General features: G+C 39.7%; 2 protein-coding genes across 6 annotated transcripts in view; both read left to right on the top strand.

Moving 5' to 3' along the window:
• Positions 1-4,447, top strand: part of tmem94 (transmembrane protein 94) — a 45,589-nt gene extending 41,142 nt beyond the window's left edge. For all 3 annotated transcript variants that reach the window (XM_084342760.1, XM_084342759.1, XM_084342761.1), the window contains one exon: positions 288-4,447. In XM_084342760.1, coding sequence (XP_084198886.1) covers positions 288-360 — 73 coding nt within the window. In that variant the 3' untranslated portion in view covers positions 361-4,447. The remainder of the gene's footprint in view (positions 1-287) is intronic.
• Positions 4,448-6,191: 1,744 nt separating this feature from the next.
• Positions 6,192-21,093, top strand: tdrkh (tudor and KH domain containing). 3 transcript variants are annotated; one of them, XM_084341632.1, is made up of 15 exons: positions 6,192-6,313; positions 7,342-7,487; positions 9,166-9,326; positions 9,450-9,541; positions 9,904-10,105; positions 10,652-10,791; positions 11,234-11,555; positions 11,673-11,839; positions 14,581-14,756; positions 15,856-15,920; positions 16,069-16,220; positions 16,320-16,430; positions 18,218-18,272; positions 20,365-20,446; positions 20,544-21,093. In XM_084341632.1, the coding sequence occupies exons 2-14, from the start codon at positions 7,423-7,425 to the stop codon at positions 20,418-20,420; spliced, it is 1,764 nt and encodes a 587-aa protein (XP_084197758.1). In that variant the 5' UTR covers positions 6,192-6,313; positions 7,342-7,422; the 3' UTR covers positions 20,421-20,446; positions 20,544-21,093. The 3 variants fall into 3 exon arrangements, with proteins under 3 accessions (XP_084197758.1, XP_084197759.1, XP_084197757.1); XM_084341633.1 differs by lacking the exon at positions 7,342-7,487 and having other exon boundaries at positions 6,200-6,313; XM_084341631.1 differs by lacking the exon at positions 7,342-7,487 and having other exon boundaries at positions 6,269-6,399.
• The last annotated feature ends 168 nt before the right edge of the window (positions 21,094-21,261 follow it).

Here is a 21,261-nt window from a genome sequence, read left to right as displayed (position 1 = left end):
ATTGCTGATGGGTTGAACCCATTGACTCAATGACTTGGACTCCAGGGAGATTCTTAGGCAACAATTGGCAGAAAGAAGCGGGAAAAGCTGACGTCACAGATTAATCTATCTGGAAAAGCAGTTAGGACCAGTGTGGATTATTGAGGATTATTTAGTGACCAGATCAGTCTTTGATTTTCTCTCATCTTATGCAGAATAGGGATGTGTTTTGAAGCTGGAAAAATGTAGCAGAATGTATCCTCTGTCTTGATTACAAGTTCTGATTTTATCTCTTCTGTCCATTTCAGGGTGAGAGTTCGCTACCAGAAGAGACAGAAGCTGCAGTTTGAAACAAAACTGGGGATGAACTCTCCATTCTGATGTATTCTGTCTGAGGACGTTTGTGTTGTGGCAGTACTGGGAACCAGTCAATCAGTTCTGGAAACCAGGGAAAGGCAGGGTGCAAACACTGTAGAACCCCCCCTGAACACTTCAGCCCGACAGTACGCCAACCGTCAGGTGGAGCAGATATCAACCAAATATCTCGGTGGGGGTTTATGACACAGATGTTTAATCTCCTAGGTCTGTTTTCTTCAGACAGTTGATATTGGTTATCTGAAGTGCAGGAAAATGAAAAATTCCAAAGCATTCATTTTCATTGAATAGAAAAGAGCCAAAAATAGGCAACTATTTATTATCTGGTTTTAGTTTTAAAGGCATGAGGAATGTTTTCTGAAGAGGTTTATGCTTCCTCACTTTCACTTCTGTTTTCCATCTTTGAGAGACTTGTGCATGGTCGCTTTCATCTTCAGGAATGCTCCAGGTCCCAAACAATCCACTAAAAGCTGCTTCACTTTTAAAGGATGTTTTTATGAAGTTCATTTTGAAGTCATATCATTACACCAGTCCAGCCTTCATTCAATTAAACATAATACTAGTGTGTCTTCATTAAAAGGAAAAACACAGAGAAAACATAAGGTGGTCTGTAACTGTGGAGTCCCAAGTGTTCAATATTAAATAAATATATGAATACAGGTGAATAATTATTAAATTGATAATTACATGAAATATATAAATTAACTTTTTTTAAAAAAAACAACAACATTTAAATAAACTACCAAGTCTGTTTTTCTCTCATAATGGCATTTTTCCAAATTACACTTTTTTCCCCCCCATAATGCCACACTGACAATTGTTTTGTTCTGCTATCTCCCCTTTCAGCCAATCACAGGCCTCTCTTCCTCTTAAGCTAGAAAGCTCAAAAGCTACATGAATTCGCTGCTGCATTCTGGTTAGTTTGGATTTGGGGCCAATCAAAGGCAGAGTACAGGCAGCTCTTTGCAGAATACTGGTGTGATAAAAGAATAACGCACCTCCCAGATGTAGCCAGTTAGCTCCTGTCAGCGGGAGCAACAAAAATGTCAGAAACAATTCTGAATGAGCTTTTTAGCTGCTGGTGTAATTAGAATCCGTACACAGACACAGAAGGCTGCACAAACCTACTCACCTATTTGGCTAACTACCTTGGTGAGGCTGTGAACTTTGTTTATTACTCAGAATAATAGACAAGTTAGCAGGAGCTAACATTTGTTGTTTTTTTAGAGTTACCACTGCTAACACGGTCTCTTAACTTTGATGCAGACTAACAATCAAAGCTCACATGCCAGCCTAGCAAGTTAGCCAGGTCAGTAGGTAGCATTAACAACCTTATTACATTTTCAAATCTACTGTGTACTGTTGTTTATCTAAAGCAGCAGCAGCAGCAGCTTGTTGGTTGATTCCGAATGACTTTGGCATTGTTGTTACTCTAGCTAACAAGAGCTAACTAGCTAGATTTGGTAGTTGCAGTTGTTGAGCTTTTCAGGGGTACAAAGATGTGAGAGTGGGGAGAACACCACTGTCATGAAAAGGGACATCAAGAAATACATATTTTAAAATTCTGGTTGAAAAAATGCAAATGAAATATAAATATAAATATTGTGCAATAAAAACATACTTTTGAATAATATTTCTGTAATGAAGTAAAAATGATTACCAATGAAACTATTATTATTACGATGAAAATCTGAAATTACATTCCTACAATTATTGACTTTTTAATGGCTTTTTTATTTGTTCAATATTGGACACTTTGGGGTGTCCAAATTGGACACACTCCATATGTAACACGGTTTTTGGTCATTGCTTCATTTACAGAATATGGTGGAACACTACCTCTGAAAAAATGTGACAAAGAAGCTTCTGCAAGCTTTCTTTCTGAATTGTTCTGTTGTTGAGCCTTTGAGCCACATTTTAATCTTCACTGTGGTCGCCTGCAAGACAGAGTTCTCTATTATTTTATAGTATTTTGCAACAAATGTTCTTTGTTGTTACTCAATTCCTGAGCTAAGCCGAGGTCAGACCTGCTGTAACACAATAAGGAATGAAGATTAATGATTGAATTGGATCAGTCACGTTTTATACACATATTTACATTTAGATATACACTGTATACACAATTATCCAACTGAAGAATGTGCCAGCATGCTACTTTGAACCCACGCATCTGGATGTCCAGTGATCTTAGCAAGTCCCTCCCTAAGCGATGGATTTACAGAATATAATACAATGTTTATTCTGGTGTGCTGACATACCAGAGTCTTCTGAAAGGTGCTTCAAATCATTCAGTTGCCTTCCTCCTCAGCCTGTCTGCCTGTTTAAGCTCTCAACACCTCGACAGACAGGAGCTCAGGATACTGTTTAGTTTGAAAGTATAGAGAATGAAAAGTTAAGTAGATTTCATCTGCAAATTTGTAACGATTACCCCAGATTTTATATTTGATCTGCTGACCAGCATATTCCAGAGATCATCTTCTAGTGTCCCCATTTATTTATTGTTACACAGTTAATGTGCAGCATCAGCAGCAGATGTCTGTATCATTGATGGGCTTTTTCAATCAAACCAGCTTTCTGTGTGGTGCTGTCATCTTTGTAGATGGACATGATTTTCATATTGCTACTTTAAGTAGGATGATGACATTTACTGGTAATACATTCTGAACTAAACACCGTGCTTTTATGCCACACCTAAAAATTGTCTTCACACAAACATGGAACAATGAAAGTCATTCGGCTGGATTAACTGACAGTATGAGCTGTACCACCCAATTCATGAATTGATTTCCTTTTATTGTTTATATGGGAATCAATCACAGGTTTTACTCCAGTTTTGAAACCCTTTCCTCTGAAAGAAATAATTGTGATAGAGGATTTTATCCATAGAACCCACCAATATTCTGAACAGATTTGCAGTCACTCAAATGGATTCAAACTGATCGACGCAGTGAACCTACTTTGCAAATGGCTTTTGGGGGACCCTTAAATTCAAAGATCTGTTCGTAATCCGGTGTTGATTTTTGTTCACTTGTAGTCTTAATGTAAAGACATGGCAAATGTGGCATCTAGGGTTTAACTCCGCTCTGTAGCCATCATTGAGGGCACTGACGTCATGGTCTCTTTCAGTATGGAGGTTTATTTTACAGGCTGATTCCAGACTCAATATATTGAAATTTGCCTGCTTTTAGGCCAACAATAACCAAATGACTATAGAATTCAACATTACCCCACCAGATTTATGTTTATGTTTAATCTGAATGCTATTTGCAGAATAGATTTTACAGACAATATAAATAAACGGTTAACTGAATAGACAAAATAAGAAAAGTAATTACAACATTTAACAGACTTTTATTTTTGGTGGGGGTGGGGGACTTTGACCCATGACCTTAGTATCTTTAATGTCTTGGTTACGGCCCTGTTTAACCTGTGCTCGCTTTCATATTTGTGTCTGTTTTACTTCACAGCTACAAATGCTCTTTAAGTTCCACATTTAAATTAGGTGTGTATGTGAAAAGGTACGAGTAAAGAAATGCAAAAGCACAATGCTGTTCTCCTGTTGTATGGCACTAAAGTACTTGTGATCACTTTTCTGAATGGACAAAATAGTCGGCATGAAACTACTGAAGGTGGTTTTAAGACAAACATTACAATGCAAGAAAAATGTAGGATTTTATTTTTAGTTGGCCCTGTTTTATTTCATGACAAACTTATGGACTATGCTGCATGAATAAGATCCAGTGAATGCTCTGTCTTGATCAATGTACATGTTATCTATAGTTCTACTGTTAAGTTCACAACACAGACAGACTCAATCAAGCATGGACTTCATACTGTATGTCACCAGGCATCTGGTGCAAACTGCAGACTTGATGCTTGGCATTTTGATAACATTGCCACACACATGCTGGGAGCTGAAGCCTCTGCCAGTTGATTTGTAGGGTCGGGGTGGGTGGTGATGGACTATGATATAGCTGTTCACAAGATGCATAAATGTATATTTTGTATTTTTTAAAGCGTCTATGTTCAGGACTTTTGACAAATTTGTTTGTGTATTGATTATGTCATGTTAATAAATATGCTGTTTTATTTATGAGATTGTTGTGTTGAAATGTTGTTGCACTCAAACATTCAATACAGTAAAGCTTCTAAGTCCTATATCGTAGGCAACTGGACTTATTTCAGTTTCTGTGAAAAGATGTAATTTCACCTGTCATCCAAGAGGCTTCTTCAGTTCTGATACAAAATAGTAAAGCCCCTTTCACATGTGAACTCCGGACAATATCCAGAGGATCAGATCAGGATATTGTTCACATTTGCTTGTTCACGAATGCAGCACACAACAGCAGATTGTCCATGTCAGACGTGTTTAGACATGTTGGAAATACTCCGTATGGTTTGGGCGAGGGGTGACGCAGGGGTAGGAGGCTATGACTTCTCCGTAATGATGATGCATCGATATCAATACGACATGTATTTGGATGTATCCACAATATAAACAAATGAGTGGAAAGTAATATACAGGCCTCCAGTTATCTGCCCTGGACGATTATCAGGCTGATATTCAGCATTTTCCAATCACTGGTATCTGTGATTTTACTGTCAGATGGCATACAAAATAAACTAATTTAAATAAATAAAAAATAAATGTGCTACTTTGGCTCTCATGCAGCATCTTCTCACACAATGTCCTGCCCGCAACCCAAATAAATCTGATTGGTAATACGTCACAATTAATAGCCTCTAAACGATTAATAAACTGAATCTGCATTGTAACTAGTTAGTAAATATATGGGGATAGGGATTATAAAGTAGCAGAAAATCGAATTACTCAAGTAAAGTACCTAAGAACAGTACTTCAGTAAATTGTACTCAGGTTTGTTCCATCAATGGTTATTAGAAATTTGGACACAAAAAGAGTTCCATTGTCACTGCAAATGAGTATCGGTCCCAAATTTTGTTTTTCAGTTTCCTTGATTTCCCAATAGTATACAGTCACAGTAGTTCAGAAGGTTCTGATTTCAATATGTTAATTTTTGTATACAAACATAGCACAAAAAGTAAGGAAATTTGTGTTTGGTAGAATATTTCTTTGTTGTAATATGCTTCTTGGCAATAAATATTATACTGTTGGAAAGCCTGTTTATTTCCCTTTTAAATTGTGCCACATTTGTAAGGAACATGCATTTGTGGGATGAGCAGCAGAGCTGAGTATGTGGGTTGTGGCCATGAAAAATGTGTCAGATCTTCTCTGCCAAACTGCTTTTTCTGCTATTGACTTGTTTGGTGGATTGGATGATTGAAGTCTGAAGAAACAAGACATATTGGCAATTTAACAATTTATTAATTTAACAAACAGGAGCCTCAGTAGCGTGTGGAAGATAAGATATATGTATATGTGTATATATATATATATATATATATATATATATATATATATATATAGGTATATATATATACACACACACACACACACACACATATACTATATATAGGTATATATATATATATACACACATATATATACACACACACACACACACATATGTGTGTATATATATATATGTACACACACACATACATATATATACACACATACACGTGTGTGTGTGTGTGTGTGAGTGTGTGTGATTTCTTATGAAGTGAATTAATAAGTTGCCACAGAGAGCGTCTGCTGGTACAAATGTCAAGTTAGAAAATAAAGAACAGACTTCCGGTTGACCTTTCGACGTAAATGTAGTTGTGGTCGCGTTTCTAGTTCACACGTCAACGTGAATTATTTACGAATGAGTCTGTTCAGAAGCAATAGCCCCAATCTATGTTGTTAATCTTACACACATATCTTTTAAACCTGAATGTAACTGTAGTTTCCGGTTTACGCCGGGATTCCTCCGGCGAGCTTGACGGCCGTTGCAGAGTGCAGCAGAAAGGGTCGATTGAAAACAGCGAGGGTCTGTCTGTAAGTGTCATACATTATAACATGTATTTATTGCACATTCCTAATTACGTTAGACCATGGAAACATACAGAGGCCGTGTTGTCAGGGTATGTACGCGTGCTACGGACTTCCAAATGTTTGACTTGCTTGCATGTGTCAACCAGCAGCTAAGCTAATGTTAGCTTGGCTAGCTCAGATGAGAAAGTGTGTTTGCGCTCGATTTGGCAGCTCGTCAGAAATGGAAAATACATTCCGGTCTTTTGGAGATTATACTGGTTCGCGGTTTTGTGATGACAACATAATTGATCTTTAATAATGTGCGTTAGAAAATAGAAAAAGCCAAGGTTATTTAGCTAGTTAAGTAGATGTTTCCTTGGTTTCGAGAGACGTGACTCCAAACTCCCTTTAAAATTCTCAAGATATACAGATGGTGTCATATTCTCAAATATAGCTTCTTGGTATAACGTTAGTGTTACGTTATGTATTAGTCTGAAAACTTGTTTCAATTCGGTTCGACCAAAATGCTAGTCATCAACTTTTCAGCTATCCTTACCAAAACATAACGGTACCAAACATTAACTGTTTATGACATTTGTATTATTTCATTGACACAATGTGCTTTTTAACGAATCTGTTGAAGGCCGAATTTATATCAACACTATAACAATTTCAGAAAAGTCTTAAGTTATGCTCCTAGATACTTATACATATTTCAGAAAGAAACGTCACGTTAAATTGCCCTTTTTAAAAGGGAGGATTCTTTAAGGAAAAATCGCATCATAACTGGGCTGCTCTTTCACGCAGTATGCAGACAGAATCCAGTGTTGCAATATTAAAAAAGGTGATCAGTCATCCTGTTGTTGTAAGGTAGACCTGTTTTACCAGGGCTATCCTGTTGGCACAGTGAAGAACTGTATCATGTAAGTCTATGATGAATTCTGATGAAATGCTCTCCACAAAATTACATTAAAGTACATGTGACTGACCAATTGCTGTCATGCAGTGACTTAAAATGCTCAAACTTTCTTCCCCTTCTACCTGTCTGTCAGTAGTCTTGAACTTGGATGTAAACAAAAAAACAGAGCCGGGATCGGAGAAGATTTGTGTCTTATTGTCACGGTTCTTCCGAGATGGACGTTGGAGTGTCCAAGTCCCATGTGTTTCTCAACTACAGCCCCAGAGCCCTCTTCTCCCAGTGAGACACGCATCTGCATGGTGGTGCTGTGTGCTCCTCGATCCTACGTGGTTCCAATACTCGTCACTGTTGGCTTACCTCCAGTACATTCTGTTTCTGTGTGAGAGTTGTAGTTTTAGCAGTGTGACGTAAAAAGACTCAGAAAGAATTGGATTCAAGTGTTCAATGATTAATGGAATGGCTGGAGGTCGCCCAACTACAGTCAGTGGTATTCAGTGTGTGCAGCTGCAGCAGCTTTCAGTGCAATGCATCTGGCAGTTAGGGTCAGGGCCGCTGCAGTTTGGCTTGGTGGATTTTTAAGAAGCGCTGTGCTCTGTGTGTATGTAAACTAAATGTTTAATCATTTAGGGGAATGTGCTGTGTGTATGTGATTGCTTGTGCACGTTTTTGCGGGCTCATGACTTTGGCAAGTGATGTAGTCTGTGGTAGTGGAAGGCTACATCGTAAGAATCTCCTGCAGTGGTTCTCAAAGTGGTGTCTTGGGACCTCCAGGGGTCCTTTGAGGACACTCGGGGAGGTCATAGAATAACTACTGTGACGGTGAGTTTCACTCTCACAATCTCACGCATTCAAGAAAACAATCATACCACAAAGTCCAGAAGCTTCAATCACATCAAATGAGCTTCATCAGCAGATGGAGATGTTTTTCTTGAAGATGGTTCACCTCAGTGGCAGTTTCCAAAATCAAGAATGAACTTTGGCCCCCAGTTACATGGGTGTGAAAGTTCCAGTGTGTTGGATTTAGAGGGATTCAGGAGCATAAATGGAATACAGTATTCATAATTATGTTTTCATTAGTGTATAACCACTTGAAACAAAGAATTGTTGTGTTTCGTTACCTTTGAATGAGCCTTTTATATCTACAGAGAGAGCAGGCCCTCTTCCATGGAGCCTGCCCAGAATGGACAAACCAAACACAGGCTGTGGAGAGGGCCTTTTGCGTTTTTCCCATTTTAGTAGGTTGAGACGTGGGTCGTTGAGTTGGTTGTAATTTGTAACTTCACTGCTAGATGCCACTGAATCCTGCTGGTCCTTTAAGCTCTGAAAGTGCTCTGAAAAAATGGAAGTCCTAATATCACTTCCCTGAACTGGTCAATCCCATCTGCTGATGAAGATCATGTGTTTTGATAGAAAGCCCCAGAACTATGGATGACTGGGTGAAATTGTTTCTCAGATGCTGTTTTTAAGGTCAAGAATGAACTTCGAACTTTTTTTATCTAGTTTGACAGAAAAACTGCTTTCCAACTATTGTTCCCAAGGTCAAGGATGAACTGTCATGTAAATGATCATGTACTTTGCTTGTTACCAAGACAATTACACAAATCAAAAGCATCTTCTCGTATAGGTCAACAGGACACAATCTGATCAATTGGGGTCTGATTTATAAGTGGTCTGTTTGAGAACAGCTGATCTGTTTTGAATTCCGGCTGGCTTATGCTTCAAGTTTTGTGCTGCATGACTGTACAGTTGCCCATCAAGCCACTACTGATGATTGTACATGACACCAGCTGATACATTGTGACCGCCATGAAGATCATTGTCACATTTTTCAAGCAATAAGAGTGTTGTGAGGACATTTCTTAGACAGTACTGGACATGAAAAATAAATGTGCAGGACAATTGGGAACAGTAACAGAAAGTAACACTGACAGGAGACTTACGTCATGCTTGTGTTTAGGTGGAGCATCCCACTGGGTGCACGGCGTGTCATGGACGCAGTAAAGGAAGGTCACAAGAGCACCATGAGCTCGGGAAAAATGGTGGCTCTGGCGGCGGGGCTCTCTGTCGGGGCCACGGTGGGCTACATTGTCTATCGTCATATAAGCAGCACCAACAACAGTGAGTATCTACCTTTCGAGAGTTTATATGTATTTGTGTATACATGACAAAGTGTAAATGTTTGTGTTCATTCTCTGTATACCTTATCTCTGACTGAGTGTTGTGTCTGCGTTGCATTAACAGTTCAGGGGCCCAACACTGAGGTGTCAAAGATGACACTTCCTGTAGAGGTTTATAGGAACATATCCAGATGCCAAGCCAAGTTTTTGGACATGGTGAGTAGTTCAGTAACTGATAATAACTTTCCATCTGCTCAGTAGTTAATATGGCTAGACAATTATAGCGACAGTCGCTATTTGTAGTACTCATATTCCTCTATAGAGTGGTGTAGTCTGTAGCCCTAAAACCTGGAAATCAGTCAGCATTTTTGCATATCAAGCTCCCTCGTCTCAAATTCTGTGGCTTTTTTTAATTGGTTTTTGGTTCAGTGGAGATTTGATGATGTCTCTATGGTTCCATGCTTGTGTAGATGAAGGTGATGTTCATAGAGAAAAGTCCCCTTGATGATAGGCTACATTTGTGCATCTTCATTTAATTTTTTTCATCAAGACCCTCCCCCTGCCTCTTCTTCTTTCAGGTGACGCAGAAATCTGGAGCTCATGTGAGGGTTTTGTCAGATTCAGGGGAGCCTGGATGTAAGACAGCCGTATGTTTCCTGCTGCAGGGTTCTAAGGAGCAGGTCCTGCTGGCTCGCTGTGTCCTGGAGAACCTGGTCACTGAATGTGAACCGGTGGCCGAGGATTTGGAGGTTCCTCAGACCGCCTTTGGGCGTATAATAGGTAGCTTCCAGATGTTGAGGACAGTCACACTGATTCCTAGACCGTATTCATTTTCCTCAGAGCCTTTTTGATTTCAAAACTGATGCTATAGGCTGTTGTTGTTGTTGATTGCATATACTGCATTTACTCCTCTTACTCGTTTTCTTTCCATTAGCATGCATCTATTTCCCATGCTAAAAGCTACACTAATCAATATATCATATGAACAGTGGATCCATTGGCAATGTCAAAGTTTTTACTTGTACATGCAGTGAACTTGTAGAGAACTCTGCAGTTCTCCGCAGCTCTGTGGAGCTTTTTGGCCCCCTTTTGTTTTGGTGTTCCAGGCTGCGAACAAGATACATTCACTGTTGGGTTGGCTCTGCATGTGGGATTTGTGGACATTATATTTAATCCTTCCTAAATGCTTCTTCTAAACAGCCAGTTTTATTTTGATCATTTCTACCATATGATTTAACCCTAACCCTTATTTAGTTGGTTTTGGCCCCATGTACTTAATTTGCTAACCAAAGTGTCCATACCTCTGTGGTTGTGGTTGTCTTGTAGGCCGTGGTGGAGAGAGCTTGAAACTGATCACTAGGACCACAGGAGCCAAAGTGGTTTGTTCCAAAGAGAAGCCACCTGGTCCTGGGGCAAAGGGCAATGTGACAATCACAGGGACCAGACAGGAGGTGAAACAGGCCAAGGTGAGGAGGACTCACGCTTTTGGATTACCTATCTGTGGTTAGTCCTCTTATTTAAAACTATACTAGGAGGATTTTCAGGATTTTCAGGATTTTCCTTAAAAAAAAACATAGAGGCTCGTATAAAAGTAATCCTTGGCAATCATCACTTGTTTTGACCCACTAGAAGTGTGTGCCGGTGTCTACAGAGACCCTGTTTGTATGTTCTTTATATTTTTCTGTTTCAGGATGTCCCTGGGCCTCAGAAAGATAGTTGATTGTTGACACTCAACCCCAGGTCAAATTGTGACCTTCGGTTGGTGGCTCACCCTAAGCATCGGTATTTGATGATCTGGAAATGAGACGCAACAATCAACTATCTCAAACTAACAGCCACACACCACAAAATGCCTTTAAGCATGCTATTTAAAAGAAATGTAACTCTGCCTTAATGATTTGTTTGCAGGAGCTGATTCTCGAAAAAGTCAGAGAGGACATGATGGTGAGGACAAAGATCTCACAGTCATCTGCTCAGCGGCAGAAACGTGGTCATACTGCTGTCAATAAGAGGCCAGACAGCACAGAGACTGAAGCACCAGTGGGCCTGAACAACAACGGTCCTTACCCCCAGACAGAGAAAAATGGGCTTATCCATGCCAATGGAACCACGGGAGAGCCTGAGGATATTTTAGACAAGATGGAGGAGCTGAAAATCATTAACATGGACAGCAAGAGGGAGGACGAGAGTTTGTCCTCAGACTCTCTCTCTGAAATTTCCAAGTTCGAAAGTGAGTTCACTTTCTCTATAATTGAGTCTTGAAAAGAAAACTGCCTCACTGTAATCGGTCCTTAACCAAAGTCATATCATACAAAGACTATTGTATTTTTCTCTGTGTATTGTCCAGTTCCCAGCCCAGACCTGAGCTTCCAGCCTGATGAACATCTCGAGGTTTATGTTTCTGCTTATGAGAACCCAAACCACTTCTGGATTCAGATCCTGGGGGTTCGCTCCCTGCAGCTGGACAAGCTGACAGAGGAGATGAATCGCTTCTACAACAGTGTCAACCCCACTGTAAGGATGACCCCTGCTGTCTTTATTTTTGTGTTTTACCATAAGAGTCCTGTTTTGACACTGATTGACCGAAAGAGAGATTTTTACACTGTGAGGCACCTCCCTCGAGTGTGTAGAGGGAGAGGCATGAGGCACAGATACTGTGTGGGGTGAAAGGGAAAGGTGCACGCTGATCATCTGGCCTTGACGCACCAGGAGGTCGACCATTGGCCAAGGTCAGGCCATTGGTGAGCATCTGTGTTCCTATTTTTAGCGCTGTGTCCCATGCTGTTGGCAGTAGTCTGCCATGGTCTGCGACTTTTCGCCCTACTGACCTTTTTTGAACAGGCGGTGGAGCCTGTCAGTGAGAGAAATCACTGATTTTCTCTTCAGCTGAGCAGGTCAGTCAGAAACGACAAAAGTCAATAGGGCACACTCAGAGGGCAACTTTCTTGAGTAGAAGTGGCTATGTTAGGGAGAGCGGAGTTAACACAATAGGCAAACAGTGCCCTGTGTAATAATAGTTTGTACAGTCGTGGTCAAAAGTTCACATACACTTGTAAAGAACTTGTATATCATGGCAGTTTTCAGTTCCAATGATTTGTACAGCTCTCATGTTTCTGTGATGGAATGAGTGGAACACAAGCTACTTTGTCACAACAACATTCATGAAGTTTGGTTAATTAATGAATTTATTATAGGTTTATAACAGCTAGGTATTATAGGGATCATTGTCCTGTTAAAAACACCCAACTGCACCTAAGACCCAATCTTCTGCCGATGATTTTGGAGCTAATCCTCCTTCTTCATTATTCCATTTACTTTCTATAGAGCAGCAGATCTACTGGCAGCAAAACAGCCTCACAGCATAATACTACCAGCACCATGCTTGACTGTGGGTATGGTGTTGTTGGGGTTAAAGGCCTCACCTTCTCTCCTCCAAACATATTGCTGCTCATTGTGTTCCAACAACTCACTTTTTGTTTCATCTGACCACAGAGTTTTCCTCCAGAAGGTTTTTTCTTTGTCCATGTGATCAGCAGCAAACTTCAGTCCAGCTTTAAGGTGCCGCTTCTGGAGCAAAGGCTTCTTTCTTGCACAGCAGCCTCTCAGCTCATGTTGATGTAAAACACACTTGACTGTGGACACCAACACCTGTCTTCCAGCAGCTTCTAATTCATTGCAGACTTGCTTTTTAGTGGTTTTTGGTTGACTCTTGATCATCTCGACCAATTTGCTCTCAGCAGCAGGTGATGGTTTGTGTTTTCTTCCTGATCGTGGCAGTGACACAACTGTGCCATGCACTGTAACTGCACTGAAATGGCTCCAAGTGACGTTACTGACTTCAAATCAATGCTGAGCTCTTTAGACTTTCCCATTGTAGTGTTTGTGGCTGAGTCTAATGGGTGTATCAAACAAGCCCTATTAACATGGGCCCAGAGAAGTCACCAGCTGGTATCAATCAGAATCAGTGAGAAGAAGTTAAGAGGCCATGCTCCAAAGAACATTTTATTGACACTTTCTATACTCACCAAAATTGATCGTTCACGTTGCTGTATGTATGTGTTTGAGCCAGCAGATTTTCAGAAGACTTATAATAAATTCATTATTGAACTAAACTTATGACTGTTTTTTTGTGACAAAGTAGTTTGTGTTCCACTCATTCCATCACAGAAACATGAGAGCCGTAGAAATCATTGGAATTCAAGACTGCCATGTTCTTTACAAGTGTATGTTAACTTTTGACCACAACTGTATCTCCTTAGTACTGAGTCTTCTAGTTTGCCTTTTTGAATGACGAATACAGAGTATTACAACTTACTGGTATGGAGCGGTAGGTCACGCAGGCACAGAACGTACAAGCTGTCAGCTGTAGTTTTTGTGGTGTGTTGGCTGAGACACAGGCAAAACTGGACACACAGACAAATATAAATAAACATCTAGAAATCTACTTAGTAGTCATGGAAAAATACAAGTTAAAGGTTTTGGTAAAGACATTTTATTCAGAGGCGAAATATATTAAAAAACCTGATTTTTTTTTTCTGCCTAAAAAAATGAAATAAATAAACAAACTGTTTGTTTTCGTGATTGAATAAACTGAATAAACAAACTGACCTTAAAGGACAACACAATTTATACTGTTTTACTTTGTTTACGTGCGGCAGACCCTGCCACCTTTCTAGCTTCAACAGTGTTCTGGGACCTTATTTTCCTCTGAGAACAGCTTGTTTATTCACTTATGGGAAAAATACATATTTCAGAGTTTTTATTATTACCTCATTAATATTGTAAATGTTTAAATTCTGAGTTTGAATTTCTTCTCCAAAGCTACATAGTGCCCCTTTAACTCCAGTACTCAATCATGTTTTCTTCAGTATCACAGTAATCCAGCGATAGTTGCTAACAGTTATTTCAGCATGCTTTGTAATTGTGCTAATTTGTCAAAATGTAAACGCATATGAATTAAAAATAATGGCTTCAAGTTTTAGCACACAGCTAACAAACAGACCTCAACATTATACTTCCTGTTAAGGAACCCCAAAATAATGGGGATTGTAGTTCTTGATGCAGGCCCTCATAAAACTGTGTATTTCGGCATGATTATTCCCCAGATAGAAGACAAAGAATAATATTAAAATAAATAAATCTATGGACCCATAGTTGACTCAGTTTTTTTCACAGTGTTAGTTTGAGAACCCATGCCCTGCTACCACAAGTTGCTACCACAAGTGTGTAACTCTCGCTGTAACTCTATTCTTCAGGAGCAGAGGGTAGAGACCATTGTGGTGGGGGACATTGTGGCTGCTCCATACCGAGACCATGGCACATGGAACAGGGCCAGGGTGCTGGGTGTCCTGGCTTCTGGACTGGTGGACCTTTACTATGTTGACTTTGGGGACAACGGGGAGCTGCCCAGAGACAGCCTCTGCCGTATGAGGTAATAGAGAAACGGTCAGCCTGTCATTATGTAATTATCACACCTCAAAATGAGGCACCTTTAAGATAAGTCAGAGTAGTATCCAATGAGATCACACAAAGAAACTGGAGGTGGGAAGGGAGCAAACAGACACACACACACACACACACACACACACACACACACACACACACACACACACACAAAGCCAAATGTAAGTAGTGTGGCGTACAGCCACTAATTATATCATTAATGGACTAGGGGTCATTCAGCAAGCATCATAGGAAATTTGAAGCAAATGTAGTTAGTTAATTTTTTTGTTCATTTATTTCTAGGTGACTATGTCTGATGCCACTGAGTTTTCTTTAGAATCTACACCTGAAAGAGACACAAACTCTACCCCACAATTGTTTCTCAGGTTTTCATTAAATATCGCTATTATTTCATTCAGTGTTGGATTTCCCCAAGTGGAATAGTCTTGTAATCTGTGTATGACATCTAAGATCAGTGTGGTCTTGGCTTAACTCAGCCCTTGTAGCTGATTTCTTTGAGGCTCAAACTTGAATAAACTGTGTTATTGTTTGTTCGTACTGATGGGAGCTTGGGCAGGAGCAGGGATGGAAATAACTAATTACATCAACTCAAATTACTGTAAAACCCACAAACGCACTAATGAAAACCCTGACATACGAACAAAAAACATTAAACTCTGCAGCAGGTTTGGAGAGGCGACCACTGTGCAGAACAGAGTGGTAGTTGGGAGTCATTTAGACTGAAGATTTGGAGGATTGGAAACCTCTTTGATTGAATGTCTGCTGTTCATAATGTATTAAGCATCAACAATTCAAAAGTAACTAATACTCTGAGTTGTGTTTGTACTTTTAACTTAAGTATTATTTTAATACCAGTATTTTTACTAGTAGTTGAGTAATATGAAACTGTACTCGTACTTGAGTACAGATTTTCAGTACTCTTCATCACTGGGCAGGAGCCAGGGGTTCTGGTGTGTGAATGTGTGTGATTGCAGCTGCTGTGTGCACATTATTGTATGTGGCATCAGTTACAACATGTTACTGCTGTGTTATTAACAGCTTTTGCTTTTGCTGCATTAACATTTCAGGAGTGACTTCCTCAGCTTGCCATTCCAAGCTATTGAGTGCAACTTAGCAGGAGTGAGATCAAAAGGTAAAGCTCTTCATAACTTTATCACATAGACTAAAAAAAAGGTGAAAATCAACAGATGTTGTGTTTTATTCTGCAGTCTCAGCTAAATACTCCTCCCCCTCAAATATTATACTCATATTCTCTAACTTTTCCTCCTCCTGTTTTTCAGGAGAGGTGTGGACTGAGGCAGCCCTGGATGAGTTTGAGCGGCTCACATACTGTGCCTCCTGGAGACCTCTGCAGGCCAAACTGTGCAGCTACTCCCACTCTGAGATCTCCTCCTGGCCCAGTGTCAGGCTCTGTGACACCAGTGAGGGCAAGGTCAGCTGGTTTTTATTTCCTATGTATCTATTTGTTTGTTTCTCATCCTGTCTGCTGTTTTCTTGCACACACATGGTGTAAAACTGTTGTCTCTCCTAGACTGTGGATATTGGTGAGGAGCTCATACGGCTGGGCCACGCTGTCAGCTTCCAGGAGGTGGCAAACGGGAGGACTGAGGGAGACAATCTTGGCTGTCTGCAGAGGATGCTGGTGAGTCACTGAACACACTGATATTTTTAATAGCTTCAGTAACACTGGTGACAAAAATGCCTGTTTAATATCTTAAATCTAGATTTTCATTCTTGTCACAGTTAAAGGGGAACTACTGTTTTTTACAACCTGGACCTTATTTCTAGCAAAATATATTATCATTTACTCACCCAGATAACTTTGGTGTTGTTTGGCACTGTTCGGACGAAATTAGATGCAGTGGAGCGCCGCGTATATCCATATAATGCGAGTGATCCGGGCACTGAAGCGCAGCCTCTATGAGCATTATCTGCCGCAAAACTAGTTAATTTCACCAATATTTTGTTACGATACTCTAGTGCTATTCCCCTCTGAGTCCGGGCTCGTCTGTTATCAACATCCGGGGTCTGTAGGTTGACCTACTACCTCTGACCTGGAAGATGTCTTCTCTGAGCTGCGCGCGCACCCGCGACAGCCCGGCTTGTTTACCTGTAGCTGCTACTGCTAGTTTGACCCCGGATGTTGATAACAGACGAGCCCGGACTCAGAGGGGAATAGCACGAGCGTATCATGACAAAATATTGGTGAAATGAACTAGTTTGGAAAAATGGTTTTCATGTGAAAGAAGGTTATATCAAAGGTAGTTCCATTGATATTTTCTTTGGAATGTAGTCTAATGATGGGCTGAATGACTTTTAGACAGTTATTCTTTATAATAAAGATGTTTCCCAGACACAAAAGCATAAAAAATAATAAAAAATAAACAGCAACAGCAAAATAATCATCAGCCAAATTGTTTTTTTTAACGTCGGTATTGATATACCGATATCGATATTTAATGTTGTGGCTGATTGGTGTATTGTTTTACTTCATATTTAGAAAGACAGAAACAGACATTGATAGTACAATGATGGAAAAGAGAGACAAAAATAGCTGCTTACAATGTTATAAATGTCTTACAAATGATCCTAGAAGATTGAAGGAAGAGTCACGTTTCCCTGCCTCCTGCTTCATAGTATTTTCTGTAGCTAAGCAACCGACCGAGTATACGCTCTGTTTCCTGATAACGAAACTCGCATCCCCAGTGCACTTGAATAGCCATGAGCCGTATGTAGAATCTGATGTAGAGCTGAAACAATTAACCAATTAATTGATGAGGCAGTTGTTATTAATAATCATTCAACATCAAATTTGATTATCATTAATCACAAGCAAAAACAACACTCTTTTGTTCCAGCTCCTCCAGTGTTTTTATTTTCACTGCAATACTGCATGTGGCGCTGTCCTATCCAGGTTATATTAAATCTATGGGTGGGACCCGTAATAACGGGAGTCTGCCTTCTTGAGCACTATGATTGTGCCCTCTGCTATACAAAGAGAACAGTGCAATGACAAGTAGAATGTATATATACTGATTTCCCTTATTAGATCCATGAACTTTACAAGCAAAATAACCACGATATGTTGGTAGATATTGTCACAGTCACAAGACTTGTTATCGCCAAATTTAGTATATTGTTACATCCCTAGTTATTGGTATTGGCTGAAAAACAATCTGTATTGTGCATCTGTACATTATATATATTTGTCATATTAGATACAGAAGACTAAAGTTGATATCTGAATTGGGAATTGGCCTCATATGTCAGCTTAAACTTGGACTGAACAATTTTAGAAAAAGAAAATGAGATTCTTGAAAGTTTTGTCATTACCAAACACAATGTGGCCTACCTTTACTTGTTGAAGTGTAGGCTACATTATTTAACTGTCTTAAATACTCAACATCTTTATTTCTTGTCCTCCTGTAGGATGATGTAATAGGAGCATCATCAGAGCTCAGTCTCTCCTGTATCAGCTTGTCAGGTGAGTGCAACAGAGTAAACAGTAGCTTAATAGCTGTTCTATAGACCTCACAAACAACCAGAAAATAGTACATTTATATCGATACAGGGCCTGCACATCAATGTACTCACATCTTTAATGTTAAAAGGTGACTGAATCAATGCAGATTTCTCTCTCTATATGAATAACTTTTTGGTGGTGGGGTTGACAATAGGCACTCAACAAAGTGAAGATTGGTCGTGTGAGCAGACATCATCAGTGCCATCTCCATGTTATCCACACATCCTGAGATCTGTGGAGCTACATAATGTCAATCCCTCATCTACATTCACTCACAGCTTTGTCCACTCCAGCCCAGCCAAAATGATTCACATTGTTCAGTCATCGCCCACATTAACTCACACTAGCAGCCGCGCTCATTCTGATGTCTCTGTGCCAACACTGCAGCTCACAACTTCCTTTCGCTTCCTCCACTTCTTATGTTGCGAGTTCTTGGTACATTTAGGAGTCAACCAAAAGAAATTGATGAAATGATTGGGGAAAAAGAAGTTATAAAGGAGACATAGACAGTGAAATATTGAGTCCAGATAGAAACAGAGAGCTTTCACTCCTGTCAGTCCTTGAGCATGGAGGAGGAAATTGTAGTGAGGAGCTGCATCAGCACAACCACCACATCTGCCCACGGTCACACAAGCCAGACCTCCAGTCACTGTGATGAGTATGGGGAGAATGAAAAGGATAAAGGAAGAGATGACAGCAGAGATAACAATGTAATTGCTTGGAGTGATAGCAGCCTCCTTGCTGACAACAGCTGCTGCAGCAGTGATGTTATTTCAGTGGGACTCGCTGAGCCCTGTGAAGATATATTTCAGCCCCCTGACAGAGAGCATGATCAGGTGGTAACAGATTGGGAACCACTACCACCACACATGCTCAGAGAAGAAGTGAAGATACTACAAGGTGGGGCAAATGGAGAACTGAGTGGAGCTGGTATAGATGACAATGGAGGAAAAGTTAAAAAAAGATTTAAAAAAAAGATAAAATGGGACTTAGGGCGGTGCCCTGTTCTGATGCAGCAGGTGAAACATTTCAAATAGAAGCAGAAGAGGAAGTGGGCTGAAAAGGGCAACAGAAATGTGGAACTAGCACCTTTACACTCAAGAGGCAAACAGGAAATACAACTCATACCCATATACAACAAGTTACACAGGTTCAAGTAAATGTTGAATTAGAACTCTTTAATTCACATGCATTGGGTGACTTCTGCAAGATGTTAAAACATTAGTAAGCACAGTTATTTCTGTCACACACATGATCGGGAAATATTGCAATCGAGATGGCTTTCCTCTGATTCCTCACGGGTGGCACTGGCACTTAAATAATGGCATCTGTAATTAAAGTAACAGCTGATTTTTGTAATTATATCCCTCTTATACATTGAAATAATGAAGCTTGCATATTGCAGTTGTTTTATTATTATTTTGTAGAAAACAGGGGAGAGAGAGGCAACAAAGGTAAATATATGATATGTAATACTTCTTCATTAAAATGTCCAAAAATGACTAGACCTTTGTTATATATTTTGTTGAGTTGTGTACTTGCATTATCCCAAATGTTTCCAACAATATTTAAACCCAGAGAAATCTCTAATCTTATTCAAGGTAGCACTACGTTACATTAGGTCACCTGTTGCTATAACTTCCAGGAGAGATTCAGAATGAGGAAGGAAGTCAGCGAAGACGACTAAATATAACCTGAATAAAACTTAAGTACACTGTGTCATCCATGAACATTTCTGCCTGAGTCATGTCAGACAGATTTTCATCAGGTGGCGGTTTAACAATGAAGAGAACAACTCCTATAATCCCACTCATGTCTTTCGCCTTGTTTTGATTGAGAGACTCCTTGTGGCAGAAATGACATACTGTGCATTTAAGGCCTGCATTCTTAATAAACGAATGAAGCTTTCTTAAAACAAACTACACATCTGAAGTATCTGATGAGACAATAATGAATTCAGTGCCGACTTTGGGTACTTGACAGTTTTCAGCACTTGGTGGTGTAATGATTCTTGAGAGACTAATAACTGGAGTGTTTTCTTCTTGTACCCCAGAAGCTGCCTCAATCTCAGGAAGCGTTGATGATGTCATAGAGGATGAGCTCCTCTGAGACCAAAGACGTACATAAATATCAAGGTTTTTTCTCCTGGCTCAGTGACTGACATTCTTTAAAGAACAGATTAATTAAGTATTATCTGTGTAAAAGTGATGACCTCCTCCCCTTATCTTGCAGCACTGACCATCCACTCCTCTGCATCAGTTCAAGTGAGATGAAGGGGACGTTTCCTTGTCTGACCCAAACTCAACCGCATAAATCCTCATCGTGAAGCCTTACCTACTTGACAAGCGACAGTGCGGCAGTTCTTCCAGCCATATTCACTTTATTGTTGTTACTCCAGTACAGAATGAATTATTATGTTTTACCTTTTTGCTGTTCTGTTGTACCTAATGCTGCTTTGCTTTTATGTGTTACTATATTTTGTGTTCAAGACATGAAGAGAGGAACAAAAACAGAATGCCAGTATTATTTTTGAAAAGCACTGTGATAAAATCACTGGAACCAGAAGGCAGCTGGTTAGCTAATAATAATATCTATTTTTTTCTCGACCTGTATGTGTATTAAGAGTTAATTATCAAATTTATTTGGCTGAAAAAATAATGATTACATAAAGTATTATTGAATGTGGTCCTCAGATTTTGTTCAGTAGGTAGTTTGTCTTCAGAGGTGTAATAGACTGCACTATATATAATAAAGGATTTATTTTATGTCACAAGAATTGTTTGTGTCTTTTACTTTTGCAAGGCTGTTCATACTACAGATGTATATTTCAAAATAAAAATGGATAATGATGAGCAATCTGTCAAAAATAGAATATCATTTCCCAGTAAAACTGCCCTCACCAGGTACTTGAAGTCATTGAATGCATTTTACTGAACAGTATTTAACTGAT

The sequence above is a fragment of the Pagrus pagrus genome (genome assembly GCF_965226575.1).
Source record: "Pagrus pagrus genome assembly, chromosome: 21".
Lineage (NCBI taxonomy): Eukaryota > Metazoa > Chordata > Actinopteri > Spariformes > Sparidae > Pagrus > Pagrus pagrus.
This window is presented reverse-complemented; position numbering and strand designations above follow the sequence as displayed.

What these genes read in the sequence shown, in the direction of transcription:
- tdrkh (XM_084341632.1), top strand. Translation starts at nt 7,423, where the DNA reads ATGGACGTTGGAGTGTCCAAGTCCCATGTGTTTCTCAACTACAGCCCC. An exon ending in TATAAGCAGCACCAACAACA is followed by an intron (nt 9,327 to 9,449) that starts GTGAGTATCTAC and finishes TTGCATTAACAG; the next exon opens with TTCAGGGGCCCAACACTGAG. An exon ending in AGCAGGAGTGAGATCAAAAG is followed by an intron (nt 15,921 to 16,068) that starts GTAAAGCTCTTC and finishes CCTGTTTTTCAG; the next exon opens with GAGAGGTGTGGACTGAGGCA.